The sequence below is a fragment of the Ambystoma mexicanum genome, chromosome 12 (assembly GCF_040938575.1).
Source record: "Ambystoma mexicanum isolate Mex_15411 chromosome 12, UKY_AmexF1_1, whole genome shotgun sequence".
NCBI classification, from domain to species: Eukaryota; Metazoa; Chordata; class Amphibia; order Caudata; family Ambystomatidae; genus Ambystoma; species Ambystoma mexicanum.
In genome coordinates this window covers 612,245,480-612,261,824 of record NC_090936.1, presented here as the reverse complement: position 1 = coordinate 612,261,824, position 16,345 = coordinate 612,245,480, and the positions used below count along the sequence as shown (strand labels likewise).

Here is a 16,345-nt window from a genome sequence, read left to right as displayed (position 1 = left end):
AATATGCATTAACTCTCGTGCAGACTACAGGCAAATCTATTGTCCTAAAGGTAGGGCACTGATTCAGGTCTTTATAGTACACAGGCCTTTTGGCTGCTCATCAGCAGCCCTGAAGACCACCATCGGTCGAAGCAAGTATTGGCCGAGTCATGTCTACAATAAATTACCAGAACAAGTGCCTCTGACTAATTTGACAATGTTGCAATAAATCTTCATATAATACGCTGAGCTTTGTGCAGAGGTTGAGAGGGCCACATCCACTTTGTTATCAAGGGGATTGGATACAGTGCATATCAAGAGGAGAGGCAGAGGACCGATGGGTCAGGGGTTACTTTGTTCCAGGATTCAGTTAGAAGTTGGCTGTTCCAGCTCTGCGCTGCATTTTTTTTTTTATTGGTTGTTGATATAGACCATGGTGTTTGAAGTCCAGTGTTGGTCACGATGTACCCTTGGGAGACACCTAAGCCTACACTTCAAACTTCTCGATCAGGTGGCACAGTTTTTGCCACGCCTCTTCCTTTCCAGGCTAAGGTCCTAAAAGAAAAAGGGTAACTGATGTACACAACGCTCAGTTGCACAATTGCCCGAATAAAAATGTGTTAAGACAGGTAAACCAATTCTACCAATCAACATTAAATGCATTAATAAAGTCAAAAACTCAACATCCCACGTCCAATCAAGATACAAATAAAAGTTCACTGGGTGATATTTTCTCACCTGTGGTCCGTTCAACTTGCGCTCTTGGTATTTTGGTCGCTCTACCTCCACATCGCCTCCCAGACGCCCGTTCTGGAAAAAATAAAACACTGATTCATTCGCAAAACAATGCAAACATGAAGTACACTGCAAAAGTGGCTACTAGTAAAGCAGCACCAGGCAGCAGAGTGAATACAAACAACTATGAAAGAAAGCAGAGGTTGCATCTATGAATAGGTCTCCAGAGGAGGTAAACGAAGAACCAACACTCCAGTATAAGAGAACATTGCATAGGGGGATAAGTGCAAAAGAAAAAAAAAGAAATCAGTTGCACATAAGAAAGGTGGGGGTACTAACATCTCGGCAGGGGGGTGTGATATGGAGGTTGAGATGGGGAATAACAGAGGGAAAGTGGGATTAAGAGAATGTAAACATTAAACTACCTTCGAAACGGACCACCGATCAGATATGTGGGTCTCCCATGCCTATTCCACTTGCTCCCCTGACAAACTGCTCAGGCAACACAATTTACCATCTCTTGACAGTGTTGCTTGCTAAAGTATAGGACACATATATATAACTAACAAACACCTTACTTTTACTCCCACCCTAAGCTACCACTACATCCAACCTGTGGTGGTATTTCAAAGAAAGCAGGAAACAAGGCTGGCTGATGGCAGACGCGGTGAATGAACCAGCAGACATTCGTAAACACCAACTTTCCAACCACAGAAGCGTTTAAATCCCAAAGTAGGAGTTTGAGAAAATGCAGGGTAACTCAGACAACCCAGGCAAAATCCACTGAGGTTGCCCTGGTTCTTCAACAGTAAGCATGTAGACTGTCCAATTGGGCTGGAGGGAAGGCTAGATGGTGCAAGGCATCCAGGAGACCGGTTGCATCAGGTGCATGGATATTTGCCATGTAGGTGGTAAGTGCATGGGAACTGTTGAAAGACTAAGCACTTTAGACCAGGAACGACGAAGAAACGATTGGAATACCGATCAAGTAAAGACTTGAAGCAAAACACAGAAACAAGGGTAGTTAATCTGACTACATCCTCAGTGATTCAGAAGAGCATAATTTAAACAAAGGTTTGAATTACATGATTACCAAACATCACAATCCCTTTGAAGCTAGGATGGAATTCCAACAGTTAATGCGCAATCTACATCTTAAAGAATTTTTTGATGGTCAAGAATTTCCAGAGTGTTAATTCGAGTGGTCTACGCAATCCTTCAACACTTTGTACATAGTTTTTCCCATGAGTATTGTATTTGAAAAAAAGACTCCAAGAAATCTCCAAATTGGAAGATGGAGACAGAGGGGTTAACTCGAATTTTAGTAAACAAAGATCCCTTATGAAAAATTTGGCTAATAACCATCAGATTATTATACAACAGGCTGACAAAGGTTGCGATATTCTTGTCCTAAATAGGTCGGATTATGTAAGAGGGTGTAAAAACTTGCTCCAAGACGGGAACAGCTATCGGATACTACAAAAAGATCCCACTGAGGAAATGGTTAAAACTATCAATGACAAGGTCTCTGCAGATTTGGAAAACGAAATGATTGGAAAACAGGAAGCGGATTTAAGAAGAAAGAATGGCAGAGTACCTGTTTTCTAAATTCTGCCGAAAATCCATAAGAATCTAACCAAACCCCCCGGGCACCCGATAGTCTCGAGTGAATTCCATTTTGGAGCCCTTATCTAAAAATTTGCAGATGTCTATTTGAGACCTTTTGTCCGGCAGGTGAAGTTATCTAAAAGACACGACCAATGCCATTAATAAAAATCGAAGGGGTGAAGTTTGTACCAGGTGTTCATTTGTTAATCTGCTAGGACATCCAACCTTTAAATACTGCCATCCCTCAAAATGCTACCCTTGAGGTGGCAGAGGAAACACTTTTGGGCCGTAGAGATAACCATCCAGTGAGTAAAAGTTTGTTTGTGGTGTACTAGGTATGCACTTACCATGAACTTTCAGTTCGAGGGAATTTTCTATCAACAAGTAGAGGGGACGGCCATGGGGGCATCCATGGCTCCAAGTTTGGCTACCTATACGTTTAAATGTTCAAAAATGTGACCATCTATGTGGACACCAACCCGTATAAAAATAAACTGCGACAACGGTTGCGTTACATTGATGATATTTTCATCATTTGGGAAGGTGACCGAGCAACGGAAGATTTTGTGGTTTGGCTCAACCAACAAAATAGATTCTTGAAGTACTCAAGAAATTAAAGAATTTGAAATCAATTTTCTTGATCTCGCCGTTTTCCATCAAGCAGGTGTCTTGCGGGTCAAATCATACAGCAAGGCTACTGACGGAAAAATGGAGAAGCGCATTGCAAGTCATCATGCCCAACACATTAGATGTAATCTACCTTTTGGTTAGTTTTTGAGACTTAAACGTAATAGTAGTCTTAAAGAACATTATGTTGAGAGTGCTAATATCCTCCATAATAAACTGGTGAAACAAGGGTATCCTGCTAGACTTATTAGACAATCCGCCAAGAGGGCTTACAACAATCGTGAAGCATTGTTGGAACAGACACCTAAAGCAAATAAGAGAAAGCAGTCTAGTTTGTCAATACTTTTTCTGACCTCTCCTACAAGAATAAGAATGTGTTCTATATAAACTGGAAGTGTATAGTAAAGAAAATTCCATGCCCTTGGTGGCCTTCAAGAGAAGCCAACATTTGAGAAACATCCTCATTAGAAATTACAAAAGAGAAAAAGCAAATTCCTGCAAAAACAAACCACTTTATGGAGTTTACCTCTTGTTGTGGGGAATTACCTTTGCAGAAATTGTATGTGTCATTTCACTTCAGTTACCAAGGTGGTTGATATAGGTTTGGCAAGTACATGGAACATTAGTGCTGTTGCAATTAGAAAATTCAGTAATGTGCTATACACGATTACATGTCCATGCGGTTTGCATTACATAGGCAAGACAAACCATAAATGTAAGACCCGCATGATTGCACATAGGAGCTGTATCAAGGCTAAGGTTCTACAGGCACCAATGGTAAAACATTTTATTGAGAAGGGCCATACGCAAGAAGATTTAAGATGGGTAATTCTAAAACGGGGCAATGGACCAACAAAGAAATTACAGACCAAACATTGGTTACCCTGGAACAAAAACTTATTTTTTAAAACCCAGAGTCATATGCTTGGGTTAAATGAAGATGTGAAGTGGCACAATGTCAGAAGGATCTAATATGGGAGGACACGTTTTCCATCTTTTCCATACAGCTCGTGTTACTTAATCAAGCGAGTCAAAAATTGACTTTTGCCTGTATTATACAAGGGTTGTACTTTGCACCTCATGTTTTGTTCCATATGTCGGGAAATGTAACTGTATATGAGCAGTACATTGTGTCTGTCCTTACCTTGCTTAGTACTCATACTGGACAGATGTCTAATGAGGTACATGATACCATCGCGGTATGTTTCATCTTTGCCTTCCCAATAATTATGAAAGACTTAAGTACTCTTCGTGCCATTTGAGCAACACAGATGATAAACTGGAGTCAAAGAGTTTGGAGGAGGCATCACCATGGAATGGTTTGCATTTTACCATTTGTGTGCACTTTTGAAGTTCGCTTCTATGCGCCTGGTTTGCCAAGGGTTGTCCTTGATGTGGACGAGGGAACATTTTTCCAAACGCGTCGGCGGACGTTTGTTTTTTACTTCCTTGGTTGGTAAGACTATTTGGCAGTCCTTTCTCCATGTCCACAGCTTTTGGAATGCAAGGCCCGTGGGATACGGCGAACTACAGCTGGTCGGCCATGATGAATTATGCCTAAAAAGAACATGGTTCGGTTTGTGTTTTAGAGTTAACAGCATTGTGGGTAAAAGCAATTGAATGCCGGCAAAGTTGGTACTACCGCACTGCGAATAATGGCGTTCGGCAGCACTGAATGGAGTGGGGTGAACTAATGGACTAGGCTCACCTGGAAATACACGTAATTATTTCTTTGCATTAGTAAGTCGATATGAGTGGTTTGGAACATGCTGCTGTTAAGCACGGCTTTGGTGTGGTGGCAGGACTCTTGTGATATATTCTTAGGGCTAGCTGGAACTTTGGAAACGTATCCGGAAATGTAACGCAATGACTAACATACAGTGATTGTTAGTCATTATGTGGTGTAGATCCACCCGAAGAGAAACAGACAACAATATGGTGATTGTTTATTTTTGGTGTACCAACGCCATACAAGAACCTTTTGATGTTTTGGGTGTGCACTTGGAAGCGCACGGTTTGGTTCTCTTGCCAATATAGCATGTTTCTATCTGTTTAATAGATCGTATGTGGAACGAGAAAATAAAGGATACAGTACCCTGGTTGATTTCGGGAGAGACTTGGGATAGACACCCAGAACTAACTATTGATATATCCAGACAAATATATACATACACATCAAGGGTCTGAGTCCTGAGAAACGTGGTCTCTTAACTTGGAAATACAAGTGTGTGACAGTGTGTTTTGTCTGTTTTCTTCTATACAGTGTGTTTACCCAATACCCATTTAAAGGGAGTAACGAAAAGGCGGCTAAAATACAGCTGTCATGATGGTGTATATGTTTACATTGGAACCTGGGAATACGTTGAAATCAAGGTATATTTTCTTAGCTGACGATATGGTGCAAGTTTGTCCCCGAATGGTGCTTGTATGTGAGGTGCTTTATTAAGGATGACCTCTTAGTGATAATGATGTATTACATTGTTCGAATAATTTAGGAAAAATTTGTGTGCACACTCTCTCAAATGGCTATATGTTTTCATAAAATTAAAAATTGAGTCGAGATCCACTCCTACCAGGACTAGAGGGGACGGTTGTTGTATAACATTTAGAAGAGCTACCCCTGATGAATGTCAGACACTTATGAGTCACTGGACAGAAACATGTTGGGTCGAATATAAAATGCAACAAATTAATTTTACACTAATGTTTGTATGTTAAAAGCTGTTTGTTTCAATTTCGAATGCGTTTTACTTTACATTTATGTTCTATGCATAATCGTCTTGTCTGTGTATTCTTTTAAACAGTTTTTATGAGAATGATGTCTTTTCTAAAATAAAAAAAATGTTTAATTAATTTAGCCATAGTGTGATATCACCCTTTTTTCGCTACAATGATAACTAAATGTTTTTCCTTATATATCCTAAAGTATGGTCATGGTGTCCCCAAACAGTGGGAAATAGGTTTTTGCAAGAGACCTTTTTGTGGGGTCCTTTGTTGTGTTTACCTCGCATTTACTGCGAAAGACAAAGCACTACAATGCTGTCCTAGGCAGCTGCCTTATGGCAATTTGTGTCCTATAAACGGCAGGCATGATATGATATGGCATTTGTAACGTGCCTATACACAAGTGTTTCAAGGCGCGACGAGGCAAGAAGGGGGGGGGACAAGGCGAAACATACAACGATCCTACTAGGCCAGGTGTCATTCAGATCGCGCAAGGGTAGGGGGACTGGGAAAAGTGCAAGGGGAAGGGGAGGGGGAAGTGCAGTACATGGTTAGTAGAATACAAGATAAATAAAAGGGCCAGCTGGTGGCAAGTGCAAGGTAAGTGCCGGGAGAAGGGGCTGTAGGATACAGAGACAGTCCCGTAGTGCAGGTAGGCAGTGCAGTGAAGAGTGGCTGGGCCAAGGACCGAGATCTGTGAGTGGCCCAGTTGCAGATTCAGTGCAGGTTCAGCGATTGTAGCAGGGGAGAGAGGGAGAGAAAGCGGAGGCAAAGAGGAAGGTTTTGAGGTGCTTCCGGAACCGGAGATGGTTCTCCTCAAGTTTCAGGGAGGCAGGAAGGCTGTTCCAGAGGGATGCCCCTGCTGCGGAGAGAGAGAAGGGGGTAAAAGAAATATCACTCCAGCCAAGTCAGTATACTTTGTTGCAGACACTGCTATGTAGCCTGAAGACAAAACCAAAAAGGTGGATGAGAAAAATCCTGCCGATTATTTTAAAATCTGATCCAGCTGGATATATTAAAGTTTGCTTACTCTTTGTCACGGGTTATGGTCAAAGAGGGAGTCTTACAGGTTAGCCAAAAATCTCCCTGGTCAACAGGAATTCAACCAGGCAGTGCACCCAACTGGGCTATAACTATTTTAAAATCTTCCTGTACATGAGGGTCCCACCACGAGAGTAGTTGCCATTGGCTGGGTCACTGGTTAATGAAGATCCCAAGAACCAATACAGGACTCAATTGTAGACTGGTCATCACTACAAATCTTTAGCTGGCTACACTGGTCTGCCAATTAGTAGGTGAAAGCACGTTCATGACCTACACACCTGTGCCATAAAATGGATCACAGTACCAGAGGATATGCCTGGTCAGACAATAGATTAAAAGCCTTCCCTTTGCCTCCAATAACAGTTTTATCTGTAAAGCATCATATTCAGTGTCGATCCTAGCAGATTACTGCTGATTCATCTGACTTTTGGGCAATCCGAGTAGACCAGGCTATGTCATGTGGGGCCACAGTGCCTCAAAAGCCAGAGGTTGTGCAATGCATATGACGGAAAGATCTGTCAGTGAAAAGCTCATCTTGGACACGTGTAGGCTGCACACAAAAAAGTGGATTGTCAGCAGGGCAGACACCATCATGAAAAACCAACAGTGCCCAGAAGCAGGAACAATGGGGCATGAAGCACTATGAAACTATACGATCTGCCAGTAGCTCTGCACAACAAAGATGGCTGCATGGAGATTGGAGTTCAGTGGGGGGAATTGTGGACTAGCACACAAGTCTGCAATTGGGTTCAATCCTTCCGGGTCACCTGAACAGTGGTGGCACCCAGTTGCTTTACATGGCGATAGAGGAGATCCATCTCCCAAAGGATTTTCTGCACAGGCGCGGAGGCATCAAGCAAGGCCTAGAAACCGTCAGTACCATTCAGACTGCTGAGTCTAGGAGGCCATAGACCTTTACTTGTAACTTGCATGTCACCTCTTTTGCCTTCTTCCTTCGAACAGTCCACAATCCCAGGCCGGTCTCCCATCGAAGACTTTACTAACAATTGAATGCACCAGTCTAAAAGTTCTCAAGACAGAGCGTGGTCAGTTTTCCTCCGGAAGCTGAAGTCCTGCAGTATTGGCCACCTGCAGCAGAGTGAAAGTATGGCAGATCCGCCCTAACCACATCTCTTGAGAATAGCTAAATGATACTCTACCAGGATCAAAATGTGCATTATTATTTGGCTGCACTCTGGCCAGCGCTTAATAGGAGTAATTCCAATGCAATCACAGCTTACTAGTTTAAAAAAGAAAAGAAAATAGTCCGCCTCATATGGTTAAACACTTAAGTATCTTTTAGTGTATGTGTTTTGTGGGGGGCAGGGGCCATCTAACCAAGGGCAAGGGCTCCATAAGAGGTGAATCCCTCTTCTTAGGATTCACACCACATTTCTTAGCCCAAAGAATCCCCATCTCTAGGCATGACGAGCCAATGCACCACTAAATCAATCCTGCAAGCTTGCAGCAGAACCATAGATACCCAGTGTATTGACACAGTGGCCAATACTATCGTATAGGTTTAAGCCTGAGCGTTTCCTTCTCACAGAATGCTGCCTAGTCTCAAGAGTCTCAAACTGGGAAATATTGTATTCCCCCCTCAGCGTTAGCGAAGTCAAAGCATTGCAGGAAAGCACCCTTCACTTAACTGTCTTTCAACTCCCACTGCTTGCAACGCTGAACCCATGTCTAGCAGCATTCACCCGTTGAATACCCAAAATATCAATATAGCAATTTCATGCAATCCTACTCTACACAGCAAGAGAGATAAGTGGAGGCAAATAGTTCAGACCATAGATATGTTTTGTACTAGGTGAGCCACTTTTTTAAATTCACCAGGCCAACAATCCATGACATGTGAGAGTATCATCCTTTTTGCCAAACATTTTACAATTTGTACACGATCCCTGGTAACAAAGGATTCGTTTAGTATTACATACCATATCAAACCAACTCTGGCGTTTATGCCACATTGCACAGCTCAGAAAGAAAAGTCTGGTATGATCCAAATAGGTGGTTTAGAAATTACATCAAATGGTGGTTCATCCAATCAGTACGTTGTACATATCAGGACCTGGATGGTTGATTTCTACCTTACATTTGATGGTTGCCTTCATCTAGCACTGCAGAGAAACGGGACCACGTACAAGCAGAGTAATGCAACAATAACCCACAATAACCCATTGATTTTAATTTTTATATCTATTTTGTTCATTATAAAACGCTTAATACCAGCGAGTGGTTTCTAAGCGCGGGATCGAGATTCGAATCTGTTGAGCCGTTTTGTCTTGCTTCAAAGACAAACACGTTGCCCCCGAGATATCCTTCCTCCCATGTAGATCCAGCTTAAATGCCTACCCTGTTTTGGGATGAGCAGCACCTATGTTCTGCACATCAGAAACTGCACTCGAGTTAATCATATTCCCACAAGCACCGTTTTTATTTAGTGTCTTGGTTTATTAAAAACCTTTCACTGTATTACATTAGTGTCACTACATTAGACATTTCCGTTTCACAGGTTTAAAACATTGTTGAAGTTGAGATTTCCGTCTAAAATTTTAATACTCTAAAAATAAGAGACCTTTGTTCCCAGATTATCAAATAAGTTGTCTGGCTGCGTCGAGAAAAAGCGTCTGGTGGCAGCATATCTTGATATTTATTTCTTCTAGGGGCCAGAGTCACACAGTCAATTAAGATATGGCGTAAAGATTCTTGATGGGTCGGGTCATCGCAGAACCTCAAGAGCCTGCTCAATTGTTTCCGATATGCTAACACCTCCCTAGTGGGTAGAAGATTTAGCAACGTCTCTAAACTTAGGACAAAGACATTTCTGTAGGTAAGCAGGGAGTTGGTTCAAGGCTCGACTCTCAGCTAAACAGTTTTTAGACTCATGTTTCGATCCAATCATTCCACTGAATTTTTTTTTATCAAAGTAGGATTGGACTTCAGAGTTTCTAATGAACATCCAAGAGCTTCCACCCATTCAATAATGTAGCTTTCCAACCGTTGAGTACCACATTTTGGCAGGTAATCGGGAATGATCTCAAAATTTCCATTGGAGGCACAGTCTTCTACAATAGTTTCTTTTTTTTTTAACAATAGAGATCTATCGATTCACAATACCATTGAATGTCTGGCTAATTCAGATCTTATCTGAGGTACTGGAAAGGATTGTGGCAGTGAAAAGACTTTCCTCCAAAATAGACCTTCCAAGAAGTCCCAAATAAGCCATGTTAGACTGAATGCCGCTTCAGCACCAAACGTCATTATCGGAACAACTTTCTCCAGATAGCAAAGAACTTCCATTATTTCTTGTGGAGAACGAGGGGTTGTCGGGCCAAAGTCTGGACTTTTGATCTTAAAGCTGCCTCCCACTCATGTTCATTAATGCTCAACTTTATCTAGACTCCAAGATATTTTATAGTGTGGACCTCTGCTAGCTTGGTTGGCCCCAGAAACAAGGAAAACTTTCCTTTGATTGGTTCTGGTTTGTTACAAAATATCATCATTTGGGTCTTTGCAGAATTTATAGATAGGTCATTTTCCTATAAATAGGCAGCCAGAGCCTTTAATCTTCTTTGCAGGCCTATCTGGGCTTCATCTAACAGTACCAGGTCGTCAGCAAAGACCATCCAAGGAATCACAGCACCGTTCAAGATCAAAGGAAGAGCTCTTCTTTTTGTGAGGTAGCCAGGTCTGATATATTCAAATTAAACAAACCTGCTGCCAGAGGGCAGCCCCGTTTCAGACCATTCCATGTATCGATTTTGTTCGAGTTGGCGTCAATCCCTGAAAGCCTCACCTGGACCGAAGTGTTCGAATAGACACATGGTCATCGATACCGGCTGAGTTCCAATATAAATTGCAGATTGCTGTTTTACCTCCCTTTATTCCCATCTTCTTTTGGGATGATAATCTGGATAAACTGAACTTCCTGGACTAGCAGATTCCGTGCAGACTTCACGAAGAACAAGCCTGAAGGTCGCCAGTTTTACCCAAAAGAGCAGGATTTAAGCATGATAAATATCCATCCCATAATGGTAGTTTCCGCATTAAAGTTTCTTGGAAGCAGAAAATGTCCGATTTGTAGCTCCAAGTTTCCTTCTTCAAACACATGAGAACCCTTGTGTATTCCATGAACAAACCTTCAAGGAGAGGACTTCAACGTTCCCGATGGCTAGTCGACCTGTGAAGATGAATTTAGCCGACTTTGAGTATTGGTGTCCCTCGAACCTGTGATAGGCAGATGTCCCTCATGGTGCTTAACCTTTCTGCATGCATTAAGGTCAGCTGCATGGAAATTTTCAGTCCAACGATCAAATGCCTTTTCTTCCACAGCACCACTGTTTGTCTTGAACGATTCATTCAGAGGACTGGAGCATGGGGGCTTCTGCCTTAAAATTTCACCGGTATTTACAGATGTCAACTTGGGCTTCTCAGAGGACAACACTCTAGAAAGTTGAAACCCCAATGGCAGAAAGGCATCACTTTGGTCCAGAATTGTAGGTTTAACCCAAGTAGAAGAGGTGTAGAATCAACCGATCTGTTCTTCCTCCACAAATTGTACAATTTGTATGTCTTGAGTCAATGTCTGAATAAAGTGGAGAAGTTTTAGCACATTTGCACAATTCAAAATCAGGCCACCCGCAGATCTTAGAATGTGTTCGATGTCAAGTGTACAGTGGGGTAGGGAGGGGGTTGTCTCGGTAAATCAAAATTGGGTTGGTTTTTAGCGCCTTTGTATACATTGATCCAGCAAGTTCTTCTCTGGCCCCTTTTCTTGGTTTTTAAAGCGATGAGGTGTTTTTGGTCCACTGTCAAACGACAGTGCTCTGAAGGCCAATAGTAGGTCACAGGTTGATTAAATTTGCAAAGGAGCAGCATTTCCCACTGCAGTGATTTCATGTTCACAGTCAAATATTTCTTCAAATGATATTCCAGGGATATGGACAGCAGAATCTCCCACTTCAATCTCTTTCTCTGACAAGTAGACAAGTTAATGAGGATGTTTTTGTTCCATTTCCTCGTCGGATATCAAATTTCTCTCTCGGTTGTCCTTCCCAACTTGTGTTATTGGTTTCCCCTCTTTTTTCCATCGCTCCCATCTTTGAAGGTGGCATAAAATTTGCTGGAGGCTTTTAGGTTTCGTAGAAGGGCTCGCAACCCATTTGATCTAGGCTTAGGGCCTTTGGGTTGATTTTTCGTTTTATTTGATACTGTTTCCACTACAGAGGTAGTTGGCTGTTTTTCAAAGATTGAAAAGAGTTCTTCCCTAGGAGAGTCTACCTCAGGAATCAACAGGTGATCTTTTTTCTTTTGGGTAGAAAGCTCTTCATTCCAATCTGATGTTACAGATACCAATGGCACGCCAGTAATTTCCAAGCTTTGACACGGGGGAATTTAAAGGGTCTTGAGATCGCATCTGGCGAGTTGTATGATGGATCAGTGGTATAAACAATTACAGAATAACCCATAGGCAAGTTTGGTTGGAATATTGCCTCTCCCACCATCTCTCAAAGGAGATTGGACTTCTTAAGAGTAGCATTCAAGGATATTGCGTCAGCAGCTTGTGTGTTAAGAGGTTTACGCCTTTCTAGCTGTAGCGTGTTCATCATATCCAAAATGTAAGTGATCGTTTTATCCGCATGCTTGCCCCTAGCCGAATCAAACAGCCGGGCCTGCCACTGTGCCGTTAATTCAGCCTCTTTGTGGAGACGAGATTGGATTTTAGTAGTAAAGGCTTCTAGATAAATCTATTTCGAATTAATCATGGCCAAGAGTCACTTGGTCCTTCATGGCCTCACTGAAAGATACGTACAATTTTAGGAAAGGCGCTAAAGATATGGCCAGAGCAGCCATCGCCTTGTTTTGGCGATCCATCAGCTGTTGGAATGGTCAGAAAATCATCCTTTTCTTTCCTTGCACACCGCTGAGTAAGCGAGTCTCTGAACTTAATGTTTTCAGAAGAGTTGAGTATATTGGAGGAGCTTGTAGAGCTTGTTCTCTGAAAAGGAGGCAGACCTGTAGGGTTAGACCCTACATCGATGGATCCTTATCTTGAGGCCATAGATGAGTCGCCTCTGTGTCTAGACATGACTGGTGGTTTGTTTTTTATAGGTGTTTTCAGCTCTGTTTCTGCAAGCTATTTGTTCTTGGGGTGCAAATGTGATGCTTGACTTCAGAGAATTCAGCGCAGAAGGAGTGGAGGTTGAATGGAGTGGTTTCTAGAACCAGATTTGTAAAGGGGTTCCAAACATTTCTTCGCTGTTGACTATTGTTTAGGGATTCTATTTCCACAACGTCAAGAGATAACCTCGCTGCCTGTGTCAAAGGGTACCTTTTAACAGGACTCGGCAGAGAGCAGTCAGGGTAGCACGGGGGCGACCGCAACAGGTATAAGCTTCGCCGTCAATGGTAAAGTAGGATTTAATATGTTAGTCGGTTGTCCCATTACCGTTCGTGCTTCTCCCTCTAGCTCTTTTTCGGACCCCCTTCATGGCATCGCATACTACCGACATTGTTGTGGTCACGGGGGTGAAACCATGCAGAGTGTGCCTGGGAAAGAGGTAGAACTGTAGTTTATGGTAGTGCATTGAGTAGGCTCATCTTCTCATTAGAGGTACAGTTGCAGGAGAGAGACAGCTTCTCCAGACAGGGTTTATCAGGAGAGTGTGTACAATCTAGGGTCTCCGCACCTTGTGGAAAGTTTAAACTCGAACCCCACGTGTCATAAGTGTTGCGTAGATTCCAGTCGAGGGTGTGTGCATTATCATTAAGTTTGCAACCCAGATCCAAAGCGCTATGGATTGCAGATGGCGAACTCACAAGCATGGTTACCTCAATCTGGGTTAAAAGTTTTAAATCTGTTTCTTGCTCTGAGTCCCACTGCTCCAGGGGGTCGGACTCAGTCTGTGTCCTTCTTAGACGAGTCGCAGAGGGCATCTGGACACTTGAGTGGATTTAGTGTTCGAGCCAGGGCCAGCCATCGGCCCCACGGTCTCCTCGCTCCTCCGAGTTAAATCCAGTTAACTCCTTTGCCAACTCTTGCGTCAGGCAAGGCTTTTTTAACTGGAGGGAGGGGGGTGAGGGGAGGCAGATTAAAGGGACACCGATCCCAATACAGCAGCAGCCACAGGAGCAAGAGAATCAGGACACACCTGTACAGCTAGTTAACTCCTTCAGAAAACTGGTGCTTTCTATATGTTCTGCAGGTACCACTGATGTGTGGCACCCCAAACTCCTGCTGCCACAATCGCTCTGCAGTGCTCAACTGTGCGTCCACCATGTCTGGTCACCTGCAGTGTGTTGCCAAGCACTTGTGGTACCACCACAGTTATGTGGATCTTCTGTGGCGGTCTAATGTTCTAGAGAGCTCAGGGCTGCAGTAGCCCCCAGTTTCCTATCCGCCTCCCACGCTTGGCTTTCCCCTTCAACACTCTCCTGCACGTGGTAGGGGCTGTAGACTAGTAGTCCTTCTGTACTTTCTAGCCACTTGTTGGCCGCCTTCACCACATACAACACCTCCATGTTATCTATACCAGCATTAATACTCTTTGGAAAAAGGCACTCTTCCAATGCCGCTTACTTTTTTTATAGTACTAAAAAGCACAAGCGGGTGTGATAACTGAGGTACTGGACAATGCTCATTGGCAAATGGAAACAATGTATATGGTTCTTTGGCCTTGCTACCGAAAAGCTCAATTTGACAGTTTCATCCCCTTAAAAAACAAAATCACAGAGCACTCACATGTATATGTGACCCCTCCTCCCCCCCTTAACCGTGTGTTGGAGAGTGCAAGTGGAGGGGATTACAAAGAAAGAGGCCACAGAGAGAAATACCAGGTAATTTGATGTGAAGCGCTCAAGTTATCTAAAGGGTACATAGGGGGTTGGATGAAAAACTGGATGCATGGGTCACAGGGTGGGATACAGGAAGTATTTGAAGGTTGGTTGCGTTAGTAGTTCACAGGCATGCAGGATACGGGTCAGTATCAATTCCGACTCATGTATTCATAGAAAAATAAAAACAGGGTAGAGGACACCGATTAACACCCCCCCACCCCCACGAGACCTTTCTTAGTTCATAAAAATGACTTGCATACTTCTAACTGCTTCCTTCTTCCCTCTTCCCTGACGTAGCCGAAAACACCACCTTCCTCAGCAACCTCCGGGTCAACCATCTCCTCCACGGTGCGAGATAAGAGAGTTAGCAGGTTACCTGTTGCCGGCGGGTCAGTGTGCCATTGCCCATTGTGGGGCCTTCCTGTGGGGTGACCCGCACACGCTCCAGTTGGGCAGAGACATGCCGCCTCTCCTCCTCTAGTGCCCGTGTCAGCTTCTCAAACTGCGCCTCCTGCTCCTTCACGGAGGCCAGGATGCTGGCCGTCGATTCCACCTCGGAGTCATCCATTCCGCGCAAGGAACCAGGGAGGGGTGTTTGCTCCCCACAAAGGGGGGACAGGGAAGTGGGGAAAAATAAGAGAGGAAGTGCTGCTGGAAGAAAAAAGAGAAAGAGTAGGGGGTAATCCCAGGCACCAGTTAAGAGACAGCATAGAGCAGAGCAAAGACAATATTACAGTAGCGAAAAAAAGAAACGAGCAGCAGCAATACGTCTGGGCAGAGACCCCACTAACATTCTAGCACTACCACACCTTCCAGGTTCAGATCTGGGATCCTACTCAGCCTTTAGTTTCTCCTGTCGCTACTAGATTTCGGGCTAAAACCATAAACATACGAACCCCTGGCATTCTCAGCATTGATGTACAATTGCATGAAACAGACCTCAAGGCCAATTTAGGGACTATCTCATTAAGGCCTAGAGAGCCAGGCTTCTAGCACCTATGCTTCCAACATGGATAGTGTGTTTTTTTCCACTTTGAGGTCTTGAAAATAAATCTGAATACCTACCCAGTCGACTTACAGAACCTTAAATGTTTCAGGAATTATGCGAGGGGGCAGTTTGAATATGAATAGCCAGGCTAGCAAAGAAAAGCTCCAACTAGTTAAAAGTCAGCACCCCCATCTCCCAAACCCCCAGGAGCGCTCCTTCCTACAGCTAAAAGGTAGAGAAATGGCATGGACCCCCTACAAACTTTAAATGAGAAGCCATGAAGACTTAAATGACTACATGCCCAGGATTAGTGGACGCGACTATATGCCCACCATTTGGACCTTCTGCAGTCAGAGAACCAAATATGGAACACTTCTGTTCACACCACCATGCCCACACGTCCTATGCATAACTAAAGCCTATTGTACAAAAACTAGAAGTTGGTAGATATGCAGGCTATCTTGGAAACGTGGTATGTCAATTACTCCTCAAAGTGATAGAAGCCACTTCATAGGGGATAGACTGTGCCACTTTATACAAAGATGTAGAATGGCATGTGGGAAGAAACACCTCCACAAATCGGTTTGTTCCTTCAGTCAAGTCATACTTTTCAACATCCGTCTTGACCCAAAATACGTAGGTGTGAAAACGAGGTTCATTGTCAAGGCATTGGACAATCTAGTTTCAGCAATGGGGAGATCCCATGAAGGCTGTGCCCATTAAGTGACAAACTATCCACACAGGACTGCACTTCTCCAGAGGGAGATGAATTATGTTCCTTTAGAATCTTTGGTGTTT

At 43.4% G+C, this 16,345-nt stretch overlaps 1 protein-coding gene across 7 annotated transcripts in view; it reads right to left on the bottom strand.

The window, feature by feature from the left end:
- The window catches only part of CTNND1 (catenin delta 1), a 478,107-nt gene that overhangs the window by 281,830 nt on the left and 179,932 nt on the right, over positions 1 to 16,345 (bottom strand). For 4 of the 7 annotated variants that reach the window (XM_069629030.1, XM_069629032.1, XM_069629034.1 and 1 more), the window contains 2 exons: positions 14,936 to 15,210; positions 718 to 789 (listed from right to left, as the gene is read on the bottom strand). In XM_069629030.1, coding sequence (XP_069485131.1) covers positions 718 to 789; positions 14,936 to 15,127 — 264 coding nt within the window. In that variant the 5' untranslated portion in view covers positions 15,128 to 15,210. Of the gene's footprint in view, positions 1 to 717; positions 790 to 14,819; positions 14,841 to 14,935; positions 15,211 to 16,345 lie in introns of those variants that run through there. The other 3 variants (XM_069629031.1, XM_069629035.1, XM_069629036.1) reach the window with 3 other exon arrangements.